The sequence below is a fragment of the Anas platyrhynchos genome, chromosome 4, assembly GCF_047663525.1.
Source record: "Anas platyrhynchos isolate ZD024472 breed Pekin duck chromosome 4, IASCAAS_PekinDuck_T2T, whole genome shotgun sequence".
Lineage (NCBI taxonomy): Eukaryota > Metazoa > Chordata > Aves > Anseriformes > Anatidae > Anas > Anas platyrhynchos.
The window spans coordinates 74,004,641-74,022,694 of NC_092590.1; the positions used below are offsets into that span (position 1 = coordinate 74,004,641).

Sequence of the window (18,054 nt, forward strand, 5' to 3'; positions counted from 1 at the left end):
GAGCATGTGCCAAATATAATTTAGTTTGCACCTGAAGCCGAACGAATATAAGGATACAGACTTCACAGAATCGATTAGCACTGAGGAAAGTGTGTATATATGCCGTGGTCCTTCGGTGTGTTATTTCCTGCTGACGTTACCAACACAAGGGAGTGAACACAAACAGAAATCGTGATTTCTGCCAACTTGTACACAAAGGGAAGGCTTTGCCACTGCAGCTCAGCAAGAGCATCAAGAGGCCGGTGTAATGCAACTAGAGAAGAAATATTTCAAGGGAAAAAGCTTAGTTCTGATCAAGTATCCTATTTAAGATGCTATTTCTCATATAGCACCCTACTAACAGTAAAGGTGCTTCACCCTGTGGAGCTAGAGTTTATAGTGCGGGTGGTTTGGAGGTGCCTAGCACTAAGCTTTGGGGAGAACAACTTTATTTAAACTGTTTGCTAAGTGCCAGAAGTGCAGCAGCACCAGCAGTGCCCAGAACACACCTTTAACCAGCATCAATCTGAATTCTAAGAAATCCTATTTCCTTTTAAAGCTCTCCTTTGAATCCCCCCTCCTGCCCACGCCCGGACTTTCCGTCTTCCCCACAGATCTTGGAGGAAAAAAAAAAACACAATGCGCCACTTCTTCCCCCTTTCTGCCCTTGATATTTTAATTTTATTTCAAGCTTTCATGTCCTAAGTAGAGCAAAGTAGGCTCCTGCAGGTGTTTAGGGCTTAGAACCCAAAACGTCATTCACTTGTGGAAATTGAGACTTACACCCAACAGCAGGGATTTCAACACACACACAGCAGCAATCCTGCAGGCATTTTGCTGTAGCTCCAAGAAAACTGTTCAATAGGAGTTAATGCCTAAATCTTCATGAGAAATAACTGCTGGAATAGCACTTCATTGCTTTCAGCTGGAAATTGATCTCTCTGAAATAAAATACAGAATAGTGTTGCTTTTTTTTTTTGTTTGTTTTCTTTTATAGCTTTCCTGCTGAAAGATTTATGGCACTGTACTTATTTTGTTTTCTTATATATTTATATATTTTTTTCTTTTGTGACTCATTTTTGTGCTACCAGCATTCTGCACCAGTTCAGCTGTGTAGTCGTCAGACCTGCTACAGCAGGTCTGGGTTAAAAAGGACCCTGATCCTAGCTGCTCCTCACCTCAAAACACCAGCGGGATAGGGAATGGGTACAGCTGGAAGGACACGAGCACAGCTGGCAGGGCTGAACCCTCCTCCCTCGGGCTGTTCCCGCTGGTGGATGAGAAGATTTAAGATGCTAAGGCTAAAAACGCTGCAGCTGGACGAGCTCATCTGGCACCAAGCGCTCAGCGAGTCATTAGTCCCACCAGAAGCTTGTGGAAGAGAAAACCCAAATCCCTCAGTCCCCAGCCCGGTGCTTTAATCTCTGTGCTCTGGCTGGTGAGCAGAGCTGGTTTTCAGCTGAAATGCTCTCTGGCTTTAGAAAAATGCCCTTGGACCAGCTCGCAGCTGGGGGATGCTGAGGGGATGCCCCAGGGGTAGGGTTAGTTCGGGAGGTGGCAGCGCTCTCAGCGTGCCTGGCTGAAACCACAGCCAGAATTCAGGGCATGCAGGGTGACTGCGGTGGTTCTCCCTTTTATCTCAAGACCTGAAACAAGATCCTTCCACTGTGAAACCGACTTCTTGCTTGCTTTACGGGACGCCGAAGGAGATGTCCTGTTTCAGTTGTGGTCTTTCTCAAACGTATCTAGCACCAGGATCTCACTATGAATGTTTTCACGTGCTGCTGCCGGTCATAAAGAGGAAAAAAACTGTAAAAAAAAAAAAAGTCATAAAAGGGAAACCAAACAATTAAAAAGTGACAGCATCTTGCAGAAGAGCACGTTCATACTGCTCTGCACAGGACACTGAAGCTGACAGCTGCTTTCAGAGGTGAGCACTGAGGCTCCACACATTTCACTGAACAAGACTCCAACGGTTTCAGGCATTTCTTGTTACCCCTGCTCACACAGAAGGCTGCCTGGCCTCCCCCTGATGCTCGCTGCCTTTATTGGGGTTTAAGCTGAAGTTTGCTTGTTTGAAGTAGTTGTCGGAGGGGACCCACAAAGATCATTGAACTGAAATGCTTTGACAGCTTTAATGAGAACAGATGAACAGAATTAGCTTTCACTATACAGAATTGTATTCATTTGCTACCAAGAAGTAAAAAAAAGACATATTTACAATAAAGGGTAAATAAAGCCATCAGTCTTTGCCTAGTATTTTAAAATGCCTAGCATGTAGACAGATAATGGCACAAGTGTGATAGGCTAGGAACAAGGCAATCAAGAAACACATGAACAATAATTATTTATGACTTTAGAAGATTGGACATAAGTTATCTAACATAGAGCTGTATGTCACTGTGCTAGCTGAGACAATCTGCTATGTCTCATTTGCAGCATTTACATCATAGATAAATCTTGGTTTCATTAAAATATGGCAAGAGCACTTCTTTCGGGATCTTATCATCTCATGTTTGATGCTAAGAAGCTTTGTTTAGAGCTATTCTACCTCGCTTGTGGAACTCCTTTCCAGTGGGTGGGGCAGGAAGGTACAGAGCCCAAATACAGATTGGGAACAATCCCTGAAAGAACAGAAGAAATTCCCAAATCACGCTTTCCTGTATTTTCAGAGCTGTTGATCTCTAGCTCTCTGGCGCTTACGTCCCTTCAACAAATCTGCTCCTTGTGCACATGCAGAGTACCCCATCACGGCCTTACCACCTGCTGGAGGTCCAACTGTTTCCTTAGACTGACTTCCTAAGGAAAGGAAGAGTGCATGACCATACAGAAAAAGCGTTTCCTACTAAGACACAGGCCATATTTGTACAGTCCCATCTGTCAGAGTAGCAGAAATATCAAAGATCTTGCAGTGCCCCAAAGCTGAAATGGGTGTCCTGGGAGAACAAATCATTATTTGTCTTACACGGCAAGCAAGCTGCAGCACTGCTCAGGTTACTCCCAGAGCCATGTTATTCTCAGCCTATCCTCAGAGCCTATAAAGACAGAGTGCTTAAAAATGTCCTCAGTTGCACTGCAGGCCGCTGCGAGCAGCCTGCAGTTTGCAGTTTTCAACAGCTCACAGCTATTGCCAACAGTTAACATAACTTATGATTGACCCTGCTCTCTTCCCAAATAAATAATGAGGAAAGCAGTTATTACTGTGTGACCTGAGGCTCCCTCATCAGAAGAGCAGGGGTTAAGGAAAGCCAAGAAGGAATCCTTTGAAAGACACAGAAAGGCACACAATTACCGAGTGAGGAAAAATAGCTACCGGGGAAAGAAAAGGCATTATCAGCCTCAAAGAAGGTTAGAGTCCTTGCTCTCGTCCCCATTTCTAAATACACCTTAAAGCTGAAACCTCATGGACCTCTGTCACCAGGTTCCTGAGACTGCTAGGACAAACTTCTGAGCAGTGAATTGTTACTGGCACGTTCGTGTTCCTGCTCAACTTTGTATGGCTGTGCATGACTCTAGTTAAGCTTGACTGCTAGAGGATGGACCACGTTACCTGACAGCTCAGATGCCAGCTGCTCAGATTTATTACATTAGCAAACAGCAACCCTAAACCCTAGACTGCAACCTACAACTACACAGATACTTAAGAAAAACACAGTACTTTATTCACAAGGCTTTTCAACCTACTTCTTCCTGCAAAACCAAAACAAACCAGCCAGAATTCAAGGCTTGAGGGCTCTGGTCTCTATGCCACCCCACCCCACAACCACCCACAACAAGAAGATTCAGTTGGGCAGATACACCGAAAGCAGCAGCTCAGCACAGGTGCCCCTATAAACAGACTACCCAGTGGTGCAACTTGACAATGTGGGGCTTTCAGATCCCACATCAAGGCTAAGAAAAAGCTTTCTTGCAGTCTGAAGGCACTGAGAGAAATGAAATGGTGTCACAACGTTGCTTTTAAATACATAAGACAAACGCAGGACATCACTTTATGTGCCACAGTAAGGCAAGTCCGTATTATGAATGAAGGTCTGATGACACTATTTAAAACAAATAAAAGGTGTTACTGATTCTTCAGAGTATTATTTGGGTCACCGATCTAGCTTCATTCTAACGTCCCTCCTGTAAATTACTTTGAGTGAGTGAAGCAGAAAAAAGCCTCACGTTAGCTATTACTTTTGCATATTGCACCTTTTCTGGGTTTTCAAAATTAAACTAAGAATCAGGATTACAATGAGAAAAATTAATTTATTAGACATAAATCTGACAACCAGTTGCATATTTAATAAACCTTTTTAACTCTCAGAAACATGTGGAATAAAATAACAGCAGCAAGTAAGGTCTGGGATCAAAAGCCTTTCACATTCTTCTTTAAGAGTTGTCAGAGAAATGTTACAGATGTAGCTGGGAACACTGTGATGCCCTTACTTATCGTGCCATGTACTTTCATGTAACCTCATGTACTTTCCTGCAAAACTAAAAGAAATCTCTATTAGTATTAGGACAAAAAAGCTATACATTTGAGTGAATTTCCAAGAATATTCTGTAAGCTATAGTCCCTTATATGAGGAATATTCCAGAAGAGATTACAGACTTTCAAGGTCACATCACTGCAATGGCTGGTGTACATATAACAATGAACAATTGATTCATAAGACTGACTTTTCCTTGCTTCCAGATTGGAACAAAACCTTTGTTTTTAAGCAGACAACAACAGCAAAACAGCCACTGCACTTTACAAAGTGCTTTAGAGAAACTACAACCAGAATCAGCTTCTTAAAGCTAAACAAAACCTGTATCAGTATCCAAAGATGGATTAATCCCAAAGTAGCTCTTCTGTTTTGCCATCTGTCTGTGGCTTCTCTTCATCCTTTCTGTGCTTAGTGCTCTCTTTCTCAGCAGGGTTTTGTTCAAGTCTTTCGCCTTTATAAGGCTTCGATTTCTTCTCATTTACCAAGTCTATGTCAAATTTAATTTGCTTTTGCCTCTCGTTTTCTTTTCCAAAATCTGCATATTCACTACTTTCCTTCCTTTTTGGTGTTGTGGCTTCTTTCTTACACTTCAGCTCTTCACTAATGTATTTTTCCTCCTCGCTATGTTTTATCTGAAGTTTCTGTTCACTGTAGCAGCTGGTAAAAGTTTCATCAACCTCAAGTTTGCAGTAGTCTTTAGATTCTGCAACTGACTGTCTAAAGCCTTTCTCTCTGATGGTGGCCACCTCAGATGCTTGCTCTCCTGCACAGTGTCCCACGTTACAATTAGGTGTCTTTTCCAGTGCATGCTCACAAGCTGATGGCCAACTGGGCCATCTCTTTTCCCCGATATTTGGAGATGACTGGGTTTCTGAGAAAACGTTGGAGTGCCAGCCTTGTTCACGCTTAAAGGTTGAAGACACAACCCCACCGAGGTCACTTCCTCCTTTGGCATCTTTATCTCGAAACTCTTCCTCTTCTGCTGTTCTCAAATATGTTCTCTGCTCTAGACCTGTAGCTTTCGGAACTTGAATGCAATCTGTTAATTCATAAGTTTTCTTTGAATTCTCCGTGAGATTGACAACTGTTGTTGCTCTGCATACATTGGATAGAAAAATCACAGTTATTAATATTGATCAATTTGCTTAGGATTTGTTGAGGTTAAAAAAAAAGTCAGGAGGGCAGAGAGACATACATGATAAAACTATTTATACTTCCAGAGTTACAAAAAGAACATATCCCAAGTGTGTTGCTCTCTGTACCTACATGAAACCTCTTGTACATGATCATATTTCCAAATCAGCTGAAATGACAGGGAACAGATTCAGTCCCACTACTGTGGTTATATTCTTATTGCACCTTCACTTAAAATGTCTTATCAGTATGTCTAACATGAAAGCAATTTTGATATTTGGCCTACTTGCATAGCAATCTCAAAAAAGATACATCTTAAATCACCACAATATCCATTCTGCAATTACCACAGGCTACGGTACCTGTTCCGGGTTAAAGGGAAAGTAAGAACTAGTTGAAGGTGCTGCTGTCCCCAGAAAAGCAAATATTTGGGGATAGTAAAGTAAGTGGGAAAACCACTAGGTTCAGGACCTTTTTTGTGGGCTGCCATCAAAGCTGCAGCTGTAGGAACTCCAAGAGTGAACATCAGTCATAAGTACGATGTTTAAAACAGACAGTGACCCTTAAAGGCAATAAACCAAACCAAAACCAAATTAAAACAAAAACAGTAAAAAAAAATCCCACAAGAACAACAAAACCAAAAAACCACAATAACTGGTCAAAGTCCCTTAACAGCAGACAGCTGGGCTACTGAAGAAGGCAAAGTCTTTAGTAGAAACTTGAAAGTAGAAGCTACAGAGGAAGAGTAACAAAAGACTTAGTGACTTACCTAATCTGGTGTTTTCTCCCTTGCACGTGGGACCGGTACATTTCTATAGATGAAAACATGACATCACAAACACGGCACATGTAAGGACCACGCCAAGCCACAGAGAATAAGGAATCTGTAGGTTAGAAAGACTGCAAATGAAATGCAAAACTCATCACAATCCTCCCCCTCCATGCAAGAGTCCTAACATGATGTTCCCATAATCAGCTCCTACAGACATATACAACATCTCTGCTGCAACATCTCCATTTTACACTAGAACAGTATTTAGGAAGAGAGCTGTACAGCTGCAGTTTAACCATTTTCAAGTATTAACAAAGCGTACTTCTGATGACTGCAATGATTCAAAGTAATTCTAGCTAACTGTTAGCATATGCTGATAAGAATGAACTGTACTGAAAAATTAAATAGCGTTGTAAGCACCTGACACAAAGCAGGCACCAACAGACACCAGTCAGCTCAGATTCACACTGATCTTGTCTGAATTTAAATGTTAAGTGTTCAAACATTCACAAAACATTGGCTCAACTCTGGCAAGAAGATGCTGAGAGAACTGTCAAACAGTACATTACAAATACAGTACGCAGAGACAGCCAAATACAACTTAAGGTCCTTGTGTTTTCGAGGTTGTCACGCTCTCTTCTCTTACAAGCTGTGTTACTCATAGACATAAGTATATAAAATAATTAAAAAAGCACCAAGTAATTGTTTTCCCCATGCAAACCCAAGAGCAAAATGCAGTGTTAATTTCAATGGGCTGCTGCTTTGCATCAAAATGCACCATTTTCTTTAAATTATAGCATAACTTATTGAATGACAATGACTTGAAACAACAACTTCTGAGTATCAAGTGGGATTTTGAATTCTTTACTAAAGGAAGGATCAACTCTTCTGTTGCACAAGCCCAGATGATCAACAGTTCTGTTACAGAAGACCCACTAAAACAAATGCAAGTTGCACTGGTACGACACCAGGGCCTTGGACACAGTGCTAGAGTTGGAGACTGTCCTGATGGGAGGCTGGAGAATAATGACCATTTAGGAAACAAATTTCCTAGTGGGAAGACTGAAGGAATTACAGCAATCAGTGTGGTGAACAAAAGATTAATGGAAGACATTACAAGAATTAAACTAGTCAGAAAAATAGAACTCCAGCATTTCACTGACTGAACAGAAAGGAAGAAATGAACTTGTTCTGCAGCAAAGGAGAAGTCTCTCATTTCCTTGCCCAAATCAGAGCTAACTACTCAAGCTGTCCCCACTTGCTCACATTCTGCTTACCATTTATTCTGACTTCTGCAAGCAGAGCTTCGTCTCCCAGCTCCTCCATTATTTTTTTCCGTGCTATGTTTCTTCTGTGTTTCTTCCCAACATAATGCTGCTGGGCTGAGAACAGATTATCGAGGGGAACACAGCAGAGCCGGCAGTACTTCGTATCGTTTAACTCCAAACTCGTGCTGGAGGCTGATGCAAACTCCTCAGCTTTTGAAGGCAGCAAGGGCTTCTCAGCTGCTGGCTTCTGTAAAGCTGGAGAGATGGAAGCAGAGGATAAACCTGCTGATGGCACAGCAAAGGAAGGGCTAAACCAATTCCATGGAGCAAAATAGGTAATTGCAGAACGATGGAGCTGGAAGGGAGAATAGCCTGCTGGGGGCTGAACTGCTTGCCAGAGCCCATAAAGTCCCTTAGTCCTTACAAAGATACAAGAGCACGATGTGATAAGGAACACATGGAATATTCAGAAACCCCACCATTAGATACCAGTATTAATCAACTCTGTTTGATGGCTGTGCACTCTAAGGGCTTTAAACAGTCCAAGAAGAGACTTACCCTGCAGAGGGAGAGTTCAGCAACTTGTACAGAACTAACACCAGTTCAGTGTTGCTTGAGGACTTCTTTTTTTAAATTAAACATATTAATTTATCAGAGTAACATCTTGTTGGACTGCAGTGATTATTTTGAGCAACTGTAAGCATCTTTCATCAATACAAAAAATCATAGATATTTGCCTTTAGCTAGAAAGATAGAGAGTTTGAAAGAAAGGCTCCCCAGCTTCAGAGTTTCACTGGGTATTTTGTATCTTTGTTTATCCACCCAAGGAGTTACCACGCCACAGCTCCATGACTTTGGCAGAACAGAAGGCCAAGAGACATGCAGGTGTAGGAAGACACCTCTGTATTTGTTTCAGAGAATAAAAGGAAAGCACACGCAATGCAGATTATTTAGTTCTTACCAGGAACAGGCTGTGTGCTCTGTACTGCCATCAGGACTTCGTCTCTTGATGCTTGCTTCAGGTTTTTAGCGTGGATCTTTCCCAAGTAGTGAGACAATGCAGTAATTGGGCAGGAAAAGAACATGTTGCAGAGACAGCAGTATTTATCTTCTTCACCACTCCTATGCACCTGAAAACAGGCAAGATCAAGCTCAGTCTTAAGCACTTACTGAAGGACAAGAAAACAGTTTAGTTAGCGACACAGACGAATAGTCACCTGAAAATTAATATAGTTTGCTTTCTTCTTTTTGCCATGCTTCTGCCTCTCATCCTTCTCAGCGTGCATTTGGGTGTAAAGACAAACTTTCCGAGCATGCTTTTTGCTCTGAGAAGAGATTGGAATTATTCCTGTTTCATTAACAAGAGGTCAAGCAGTGGTATAACCAGCGACTGGGATTTCACTCATCCACAATTGCCTTCAACACTTGCCAAACTGCATTTGTATAAGGCAGAGCCACAACCAGACAAAGGCCAGCTCATGTAACAACACCGTTCTTTAATCAGTAATACACTATTTAGCGCTATATTTTGCCTCAGGCAGCCCTCAGAGTCACCTACTCTCAACACCCTGGGGAACCAAAAATCCTTACACATCCTCCTACAAACACAGACACTAAAGCAAGTATGGAAGGGAACGTGTCCATGCCACAGAGCAGATTCGCTGAGCTCCTTTAACGCTAAACCTGGTGGGTTTGACATCAAGGCCACCCTGAGTGGCGGCACAGAGGACTGACAGGCAGCACGATCTGATTTACCTTCTTAAAGAAGCCTGGTCTCCCTGGAGAAGGTGACAATCTCCAGCTTTGAGGAAGTCTGTGGAGAATTCTACTGCGCATTCATTAGTCCAGTAACCTCAAATCCCATCTTATGTATACTTCCCTCATCTGTGATTATTTATTAATTCTTAGATGCTTTCTCAGTGCATCACTCCTGCACTTATACTTACCCACGTGCCACGCTACACACTGGTAACACGCAAAGTCAAACAAGTGGCTTGTCTTTTTCTAATCCGATGCTTTCCAAGCGGCTGTTAAGGATTCTGAGGAGCTACAGAGGATATCACATCGCTATTACCAAAGACAAAAAGGTCCTATCACACCTGGCTAGACAACACAAAGAGAACTGAGGAGAAAGAGTCAGTTACTTCCATCTCGATTCATTTTGCAATGGTGAAGTCAGGTAACTTTGCAATTGCATCTTTTATCCTCAGCTGGATTTGGATCCAAGAAAGAGAAACTCAAATTGAGAGTCTGGACTCTCAGTTTGACAGGACAAGTGCTGCTGAACATAAATCAAAGTAAGGAAATAGGACAGCTTGCAAGACCTGAATCTTAATTAATAATGTGAATAACAAGAAAGACACCAGAGAGCAACTGGCATTGTGAAGTAACTCTGGCAAGAAGATAGAAATGTCTGTGCAGGCAAACCATCAATATCAAGTTTCAAAACAAAGCTCAGTTTCCTCTGTTGACAGCAATATCCCAAGGCACACACTTGTTCCAGGAAACTCCTTCAGCACAATTCATACAACCTGCCTCACGCAGACACCTGCAGACAGAGCAGTACGTGTGTGTCTCTGGGTGAAGAGAAATGAACTCCTCTGTAGTTAGCATTGCTCCATGCTGTCCGTATGTTCTGGGCTCACGCGGGGTAGATCTGCTTCAATCCCATACACAGCGTTGCCTAAACCTGCTCAATTCCTTCTATAATTGCCCTGCAATACGCAGGTGATTGTCCTTCAACGTCACATTTAGACCTGGTTAATGGCTAAGCTTTAAGAAAGACTATGAAAAGCCTTGAGTAGCTTTATATAACACCATACAGAAACCCCAAAGAAACCCAAACCCCAGTGCATGCTAGGAGAAGTCCTCCCTTCCAGCCTACCTCATAGTGGGACATCCTTTGGGACTCAGACTGCAGCACTGCACTGCAAACCTTACAGAAAGCATCGGTGAACAGGTCCTTCCTCGTTGCCTCATCTAAAATGTCTGCTAAACACAGCAAAAAACAAAAAACATCAGTCAGTAGACAGGACAAAGTATATTTGTATGTCTTTGCTTACTCAAAATATGAATATTCACTTGCAGCAGAAGACACTTGAATATTCATGTGCAGCAGAAGACGAGGGAACCAATTTTCATCCCCTCAATCACACCATGCCCTGTTGTGGCTTCAAGGCAATGCTGCAGAGCCACCCAAACCTTCCTCCTTGCAGAGGTATTGCTCTCACGGCCTTAAGTATTACTGTAAGTGTACCTGGACTTGAAAAAGAAGGAAGACAGAGCCTCTTCATAGGGTTTTCAGCTCACTTCAAATAGGGCATTCTGTTGGAAATACTAGATTAATGGCTTAAGAAAAGGTTTTTAGCTGGACTGGGTCACACAGTTAGTTAAATACAGGGATACCCTTTAAAAAAAAAGATATAAAGAAAGTCTGGGAGTAGCTCAGTACATGAGAAAGGCTAGGAGGTATCAGAAGCTTCCAAAGGTTGTCAGAGAAACCACTTTATTTTATTTTTTAAAGTTATATGGAGAAAAATCGCTCCAATGGTTTGTTTCTATTTTCTTGCCCTGTTCCCCCTTAACTCATGGCATGGACACACTTCAATTCTTACTGAGATTGGCCCAGACTTCGAGGTAATCCTGAATAAATTTATGTGAAGGCACATTTGATCTGGGGGGACACCCTCATCAGCACTTAAAAGCAGGGATCACGTCAATCAAGAGCATTAAAACACTTTTGGAGCAGCTGGAGCTGGCCCTGCTCTGACACAGGGGCAGCTGCTCACAGAGGCCACCCCTAACCCCCAAACCCATGCCAATACAAAGGGGAAATATTGTGGTAAGTACCACCACGTCCTGACTGTCTTGTAACGAACGGCACGGAGGCAAATTAATTCAGGAATAAATCAGCATCGCTCCCACTGAAACCCCAACCAGGCTGGGAGATGAAAACGGTCTTCGGTCTGACCTGGGCAGCTGCAGTCCCCTTCCCAGCAGGGATCTCACACATCAGCAGCCCTCTCGGCTAAACGAGGCTCCTCTGCTCATTTCCAGGGAAGGCTCAGGAAAAACCCTGCCCTTGCTGCTTTTCACGGTGCTTCAAGACCACTTGTGACACTCAGAAGTGAGCATGGGGTGGATTTACACTAACACTGCCTGCAAGCAGCTGGTTCTGTGAATGGTAAGTTGGACTCATGAGAAACTAAGTTGTGTTTTTGCAAGAGAACTAATTTTCTGTATTCCAAGGTAGCTGTGCAGTTGTAACAAGGAGAAATGCTCAAGTAGATAAGGGGACAGTCGGAGGCCTCACTGTTCCAAAAATAAGGTAGGAGCTTGAGAAAAACAAGATGGGCAGTGTGAGAACACTAAAACACAGATCACAGGTTCTCAAAACATAAGAAAGAGGAAAAAAAAAAGGGAAAAGGGAAAAATTAAAGGGTTGCAAAAAAGAAATATTGCACATATATGGTATAGAGGAGCAACGAGTAGCTTGTGAACCTGTAGTACTCAGCCGTAGGAAACAGGGGAGGTGATCAGGTGTCGGGAAATAAGGAATAAAAGGTTATGATTTGTTTAATACAATGCACTCCTAATTGGCTGGACGCCTGCTGTTGCAATCACAAATAAAACAGCTTCAACAGAAGATCCTGTCTGAAGAAAACTGAGATCTTTCTCACAAACTTGAGGTCTTCAGTCTTCGGATTCGGAAGACGTCTTTCCTGGCAATGAAGAGAAACTTAAAAACAAAACCAACATAGCTTAATTTACAGCTTGCAACCACACTATCAGAAAGTTTTCAGAGATTTAATCAAAAGCAGCAGCCTTACAGGGCTGCTGTTTGACCTCCTCATTTTGGTGCCCCCAAAACATTTACTGGTATCCTGAATTCAGAGTAATTCTTTGAACAAGCTCCTGGCTATTAAAAAAAGACGGCTCTGCTGCCAAGCAGACCAACTGCTGTTTGTCACAAAGGGACTGCTCCTTAATAAAGGGATATGGAAAAAGGTTTTAGAAATAGATGACGTTTTTAAAAATGCAAGCTATAGACTGTCATGCCACATGATAGAGACAACCAGCAGTAATAATGTAACTACTAGGGTATTTTTTCCCCTCTTATTTTCGTTTTAATGGCATTATTGGTTCATGTCGTTCTCTGTGGGTCTCACGGCCTCTCTTTGCCCCAGATTTCTCAGCTCTGTGATGAGACCTGTGGCACACACTCCTGCCACAGACTTCATGTTTTGTGAAGTTCACTGGCATCTCAGAGAAGACATGCTACACCATAGCAAGAAAACATTCAGATGGGGATTTCTCCTACCTAATTGCAGGGACCTGACTTATACCCTGTTTCAGAGCAAAGAAAAGTGAGAAAAAAAAAATCATTCTAATGTTAACAAAATCAGGTATCCATCTCTGGGGATGGGCTCCTTCAGCAGCTTGTTAGCTGCCACAGCTGAGGACACGGAGAGCTTGCTCCTGGTGGAGCCTGGAGGAGTGGTGCTCCCAGCACCAGAAGTGTGGGAGCTGGAAGAAATCACAGCCTGCCAGCTTTAAATCGGAAGCAATGTTCTTCTACTTAGCATAACCTTCTTAGCCAGACCTCTCAAATCATAAACGTTAATAATTTTACCACCACAGCAGGAATCCCAGCCTGTTTCAGGTCTGGACTCTTCCAGGCACCCTCAGGTAGGTGGAAACTCCACAAAATATCCAAACCATTCCCTTCCTGGGCTCCCAAATGCCTGCAGCTCTGACCTAAACATCACCACGCACCAAATGAATACTAAGGCTGCTTCTTATCCCACTGCTATTTCCCCATCCACCCAAATCGCTCTGTTAATAGCATGGATTTAAAAATGCTTACAGGTATTGATACTTCTGGATGGCTGCAGCACAAACAGCTCATTTGAAACCTGAAGATGAGATCAAGAAAGTAAATATCAAATCTGGCTATTTACAGAAGGGAGGACTCAGTTGTTAATTGGCATCCAGAAACCTCCAGAGATCTATTTCACGCTGTTTTTTAAATGTAGAGAATAAACCCAGCCTAAATCAGTAGGCAATGAGGAACATGTTCCTAAAACACGTTCAACAAGACTGTCTCAGTATTCAAAATACTGAAATATCAGTACTGAGAAGGCAACGGGAGGGCAGGTACTCAGTGTCAATTCAGATAAATAAATAGAGGTGGGTAATAATAAGAAATCAGACTGAGCCACTGTCTGAACTGAAAGCCCAATATTTGCTTACTGCTTCTCAATTCCCATTTACCAGCTTAGAAGCACATTCAGCATTTTTTTTTTAGTTTTTATTTTTATTGAATTGCTGTGCTATTGAAAAAATGTATTAAAATACTGATATGAGAAGGCTTGGGAACAGTTTTAACACGATTGTACTTGTCCATTTGTACTACTTGGAAGAAGTTCCAGGATATTTGTCTTTTTCCAACTTTAAACCTTTGCTGTTTTCTTGCTCTTGCTAGGTAAATTTTAGAGTTTTTGTGGTATGCCATGTAGGAAAGGCAGGGGAAATAATGCCATCCCTCTGGGCAACATGAAGTTGGTAATACTAAAACTAATTAAAATATCAGAAGCCAGGTAATTTAAAAGATAGACTGTTCAACCTAAGATTTTCTACCACTTGATTAAAAAGGAAACACAACTCAGCCTCAGTCTAACATTAATTTTTCTTCCTCAGTTCTTGAGGGTAGAGAAGACAGCAGGAAGAATAATGTAGTAAGGAAAAAGCACAAGCTAGACAAATCCCTAAAGGCAAAGGCACCAAGTTTCAATTTCAAGGTATTCAGCCTGGAAAATGACGCAGCCGAGTTCTGCCCTCAAATGCCAGCAGCAAACATAACATCTTTATGAGAAATAAACAGATATACACGAATCAAGTCCAACAGCAGCATGCCCTCAAGAGAGGAAATATTGACGGGCGTTGTTCTCTTGTTTTACAAGCTCTTTCACAGGGCTGGATCCAGGGTATGCTCCGTGCTGGCAGCATCTTCATGCGATGTGCAAACTCTGCTGCTTGTTTTTAGGTGATCGTATTCCTCCTAAATAACAGGATGAAAGGTGAACAAAAAGCTTGACTACTGGGAGCAGCAGCTGTCCAAACGTGCACGCAGACAGCATCACTGACATCCAGCCGCTTTTGGTCACGGTACAGCAGGCAGACGTGGCCACTGTACAGTGGGGATCAGAAAGCAATCTTACAAATTACCCGGAACACACATCCACAGACACCCAACTCAGAAAGGGCAGGCAAAGATAACAGACTTTAAAACCCTTATCAAATACATTCAGGTGTGGTATTACAGAACTGGGTTCCTGGATGAGAAGGGGAGGCTGAACCAAACTGATTTCTATTTCCGCAGCTAGGTAAAGGCATTTCTCCAAGGAAGCAATACTGTAGGACTAAATGGTATTTTTCTCAAGTGAGTTTAGTCCCTTAATATTGTTTTTTATGACTTTTGTCCCCTTTCAAAGCTCAGGTGATTGTAAAACTAACAAATAGCAGACTGGATTCTGCTGTTTGAAAACGAGCTGTAAAACTGAACTTCCAGCACATTTCATAAACTGCATTTCTCACCCAAACTGCAAGACTGACTTTTTATTTCCACAGAATACCATAACATGACAACCTCCAAACATTTACACACATCTTCAAATGTGTTATTGCAGATTTCTATATTTCATATCTACATGCTATCACAGATTTGCTTGACACATGCCAAAGCCTGTACGCAAGCACAGGCCTCTGGAGCATACACCACCACCACCAAACCAGGGGTTAAAGTTAGCATTGCCCAAACTTTCTGAAACTAAATCAAGACAGTGCTAAAAGCCTTTTACAGCCAGATGGATCCATGATCTGCCCTGACACACAACAGAAGGAGCTTACAATTGATGGGAAACACAACTCTAACTCTTTTGCCCAGGGTAAATGGTAACAAGACACTTTGTCAGCTCTCTTCGACAGCTTTCTGAAGGAAACAGAAAATGTTTTAAAGCATTAAGATGGAAATACAATATATCAATCACTACTAATAAAGTGGAGGTGTCCACTTCTGGCAACACAGCTCCTTGCTTCTCTTCATTTTTCTCCCTCTTGTCCCACTTCATCCACCACCTTGTCTGTGACCTCTGCTCCCCACCTCCTATCACACCCAGGGGAGGAAGATCAGCATCTCACAGTCTCTATGGACATATTTAAATCCAGCTGCACTTTTTGAGAGACAGTCAAAACATTAATAGGGTGCAACAGAAAGCTTATTAAAGTCTATAGTGGGAGGCTGGTTCCTTTTAAAAACAGACCTAAGGCATTAGATTTGTTAAATACTGCAGGATAAGTTGCTAGTTCCCTTGCCAGTCATAAACTTACTTCCTTAGGATAACAGAACTGTTTCCCTATCCACTCTTTGGGTCTTAAGAACACATAAGAAACACAGCCCTGATTCCCCACCTCGTAAATGCTCTGAGGCGGGTTAAGACAAGTTACCTACCCTTCAGCCAGGTTCTCTCCTGACAGATAAGTGCTCCCATAAGACTGCACAACAGGTAGTAGTTCGTGCAGCGCTATTTCTCAGCCTAGTTTCAGTGTTTTTAAAGAGGAATTGTGGAATGCTGGGTGAGAAACACGAGCTGTGAATCAGTACCCAATTTGTTTTATTTCTTCTCCGGTAGGTAGAGGATGAAGACGTGCAAAATAAAAAAGGATGGAGATGGGAAAATTAGTAATGTAGAACGCAAGCACGTGCTACATACTGAGTCTTGGAAAAGGAAATGTGTTTGTAAACTACAGATTAACTACACTCTTGCAGGTACCAAGTGTTATTATCTGGTTGCTACTGAACCCAAAGAAACCCCTGAAGATAAACAAAACACCAAACCAAAACTACATATTTAAAAATGTGTAAATTTGTGAAGAAATCAGCAAGAACTGTTGCCACAGAAAGTTTCCAAGGCCAAAACTTATTGCTAAGCTTGTACGTAAGACAAGGATACCTGCCCTCCGTCCCTTACCAAGCTTTAAAAACAGAAATTGTCAGTGATGCCCACTTATATAGCTCTGCTTAGCCCAGACATGAACCAACTGTGTGTCCAGCAATCCTTGCAGTGTGGCTAACCACCAGCCTCGTGCCTTTTGAGCACTAAAAGTCAGGGAGCGAGCTGCCCCTACCCAGCGAGGAGCTCAGAAACACTACCCTCAGGACCCTTAAAATCCCTTGAAATTCCTCGAAAATTGAATTCAAGCCTAAACAAAACACGGGTGTATTCATAACTTGCCCCAGGTGTATTCTTTTGAGGAGTGTACCTCATTCTGTTGCTTTTTTCTCCTCCAGCAAGGTGCCTGCTTGCAATAGCTGCCAGTTTCTCTCAACAGAGAAACAGCCAAGGGTGATTAATTCCTCTGGAGTTATTTAACAGAGCACTACTAAATTTAACCGACAATGGGGAAATCCGCTCTTAGTAGATGTTTTACATATTTAACAAAAGACCATGTTTATGCATTGCTAAGTTTGTGGCTAGCTTAAAAAAAATATAATACATAAACAAAACCAACCAAAAAATACCAACCGAACAAAAATCCATAAACCAGCCCAGTCAATGACTATAAAAACATGAACCAAAGCCTTCCAACGTGTGAATATTGTACACCCATTACGCATGGTTTGGCATTCCTGGAAGTTCACCGCTGTTTTTAGCCACTCGCTGGCTTTTTAGCAGGATGTTATTCCACAGGATGGCTTATATCTGGGAAGGAGAGGACAGCACAACCGTGTTCCAGCCACCTCCACCATAATAACAGTGTAAATGTACTAAAACTATCCAATTGTTTAAATTCAAACGTATTATAAACCCTCCTCCCTCTCCCCAGGGCCACTCACCTCCGCGGCCGAGCTGGGGCTGCGGGGCCGCCTCCTGCTGCCGCTCTCGGCCCCCCTCAGCCGCCATCTCCCCTCAGAGCCCCTTTCACGGCCACGGCTCCACCGCCAGGGCCGCCTTGACCGAGCCCCGAGGGCCGGGACACCTCAGCGGGCTCCTCCTTTGACCCAGCCCGGCTTCATCCTCATCCCCCGCGGGGCCCGGCCCAGCCTGCCCCGGCCTCCGCCTCCCCTCAGGGCCCGCAGCCTGAACGGCGACTGCAGGCTTCGTCCCGGGGTCTCCTCCCCACACCTGTACCCAAAACACCTCCCCCCAAAACATCCCCCTAAAAACATCCCCAAACGCAGCCCGCCCTCTCTTTGTCTTCAATCACCCCCCAAAGCACCGATCCTTCCTCTTCAGGGCTTAAATCCCCTATGCTTAGCCGGCCTGCCATGCTGGTGTGTGTTCCCAGAGGAAATGACAATCACATTTCCCCCCAAATATTCCCTGCTTTTGCCCCAAAAAGGGGGTTGTTTCATGGGGACAGCAGTGTG

The 18,054-nt window shown here is 42.9% G+C and overlaps 1 protein-coding gene across 1 annotated transcript; it reads right to left on the reverse strand.

Moving 5' to 3' along the window:
- Positions 1-4,207: 4,207 nt before the first annotated feature.
- Positions 4,208-17,804, reverse strand: LOC101801865 (zinc finger matrin-type protein 1-like). Its single transcript, XM_072037881.1, has 7 exons — positions 17,521-17,804; positions 10,510-10,616; positions 8,843-8,950; positions 8,587-8,755; positions 7,635-7,880; positions 6,355-6,469; positions 4,208-5,546 (listed from the first exon to the last, which is right to left on the reverse strand). Exons 1-7 carry the CDS (start codon positions 17,585-17,587, stop codon positions 4,796-4,798), a joined length of 1,563 nt encoding a protein of 520 aa, XP_071893982.1. The 5' UTR covers positions 17,588-17,804; the 3' UTR covers positions 4,208-4,795.
- Positions 17,805-18,054: the final 250 nt, after the last annotated feature.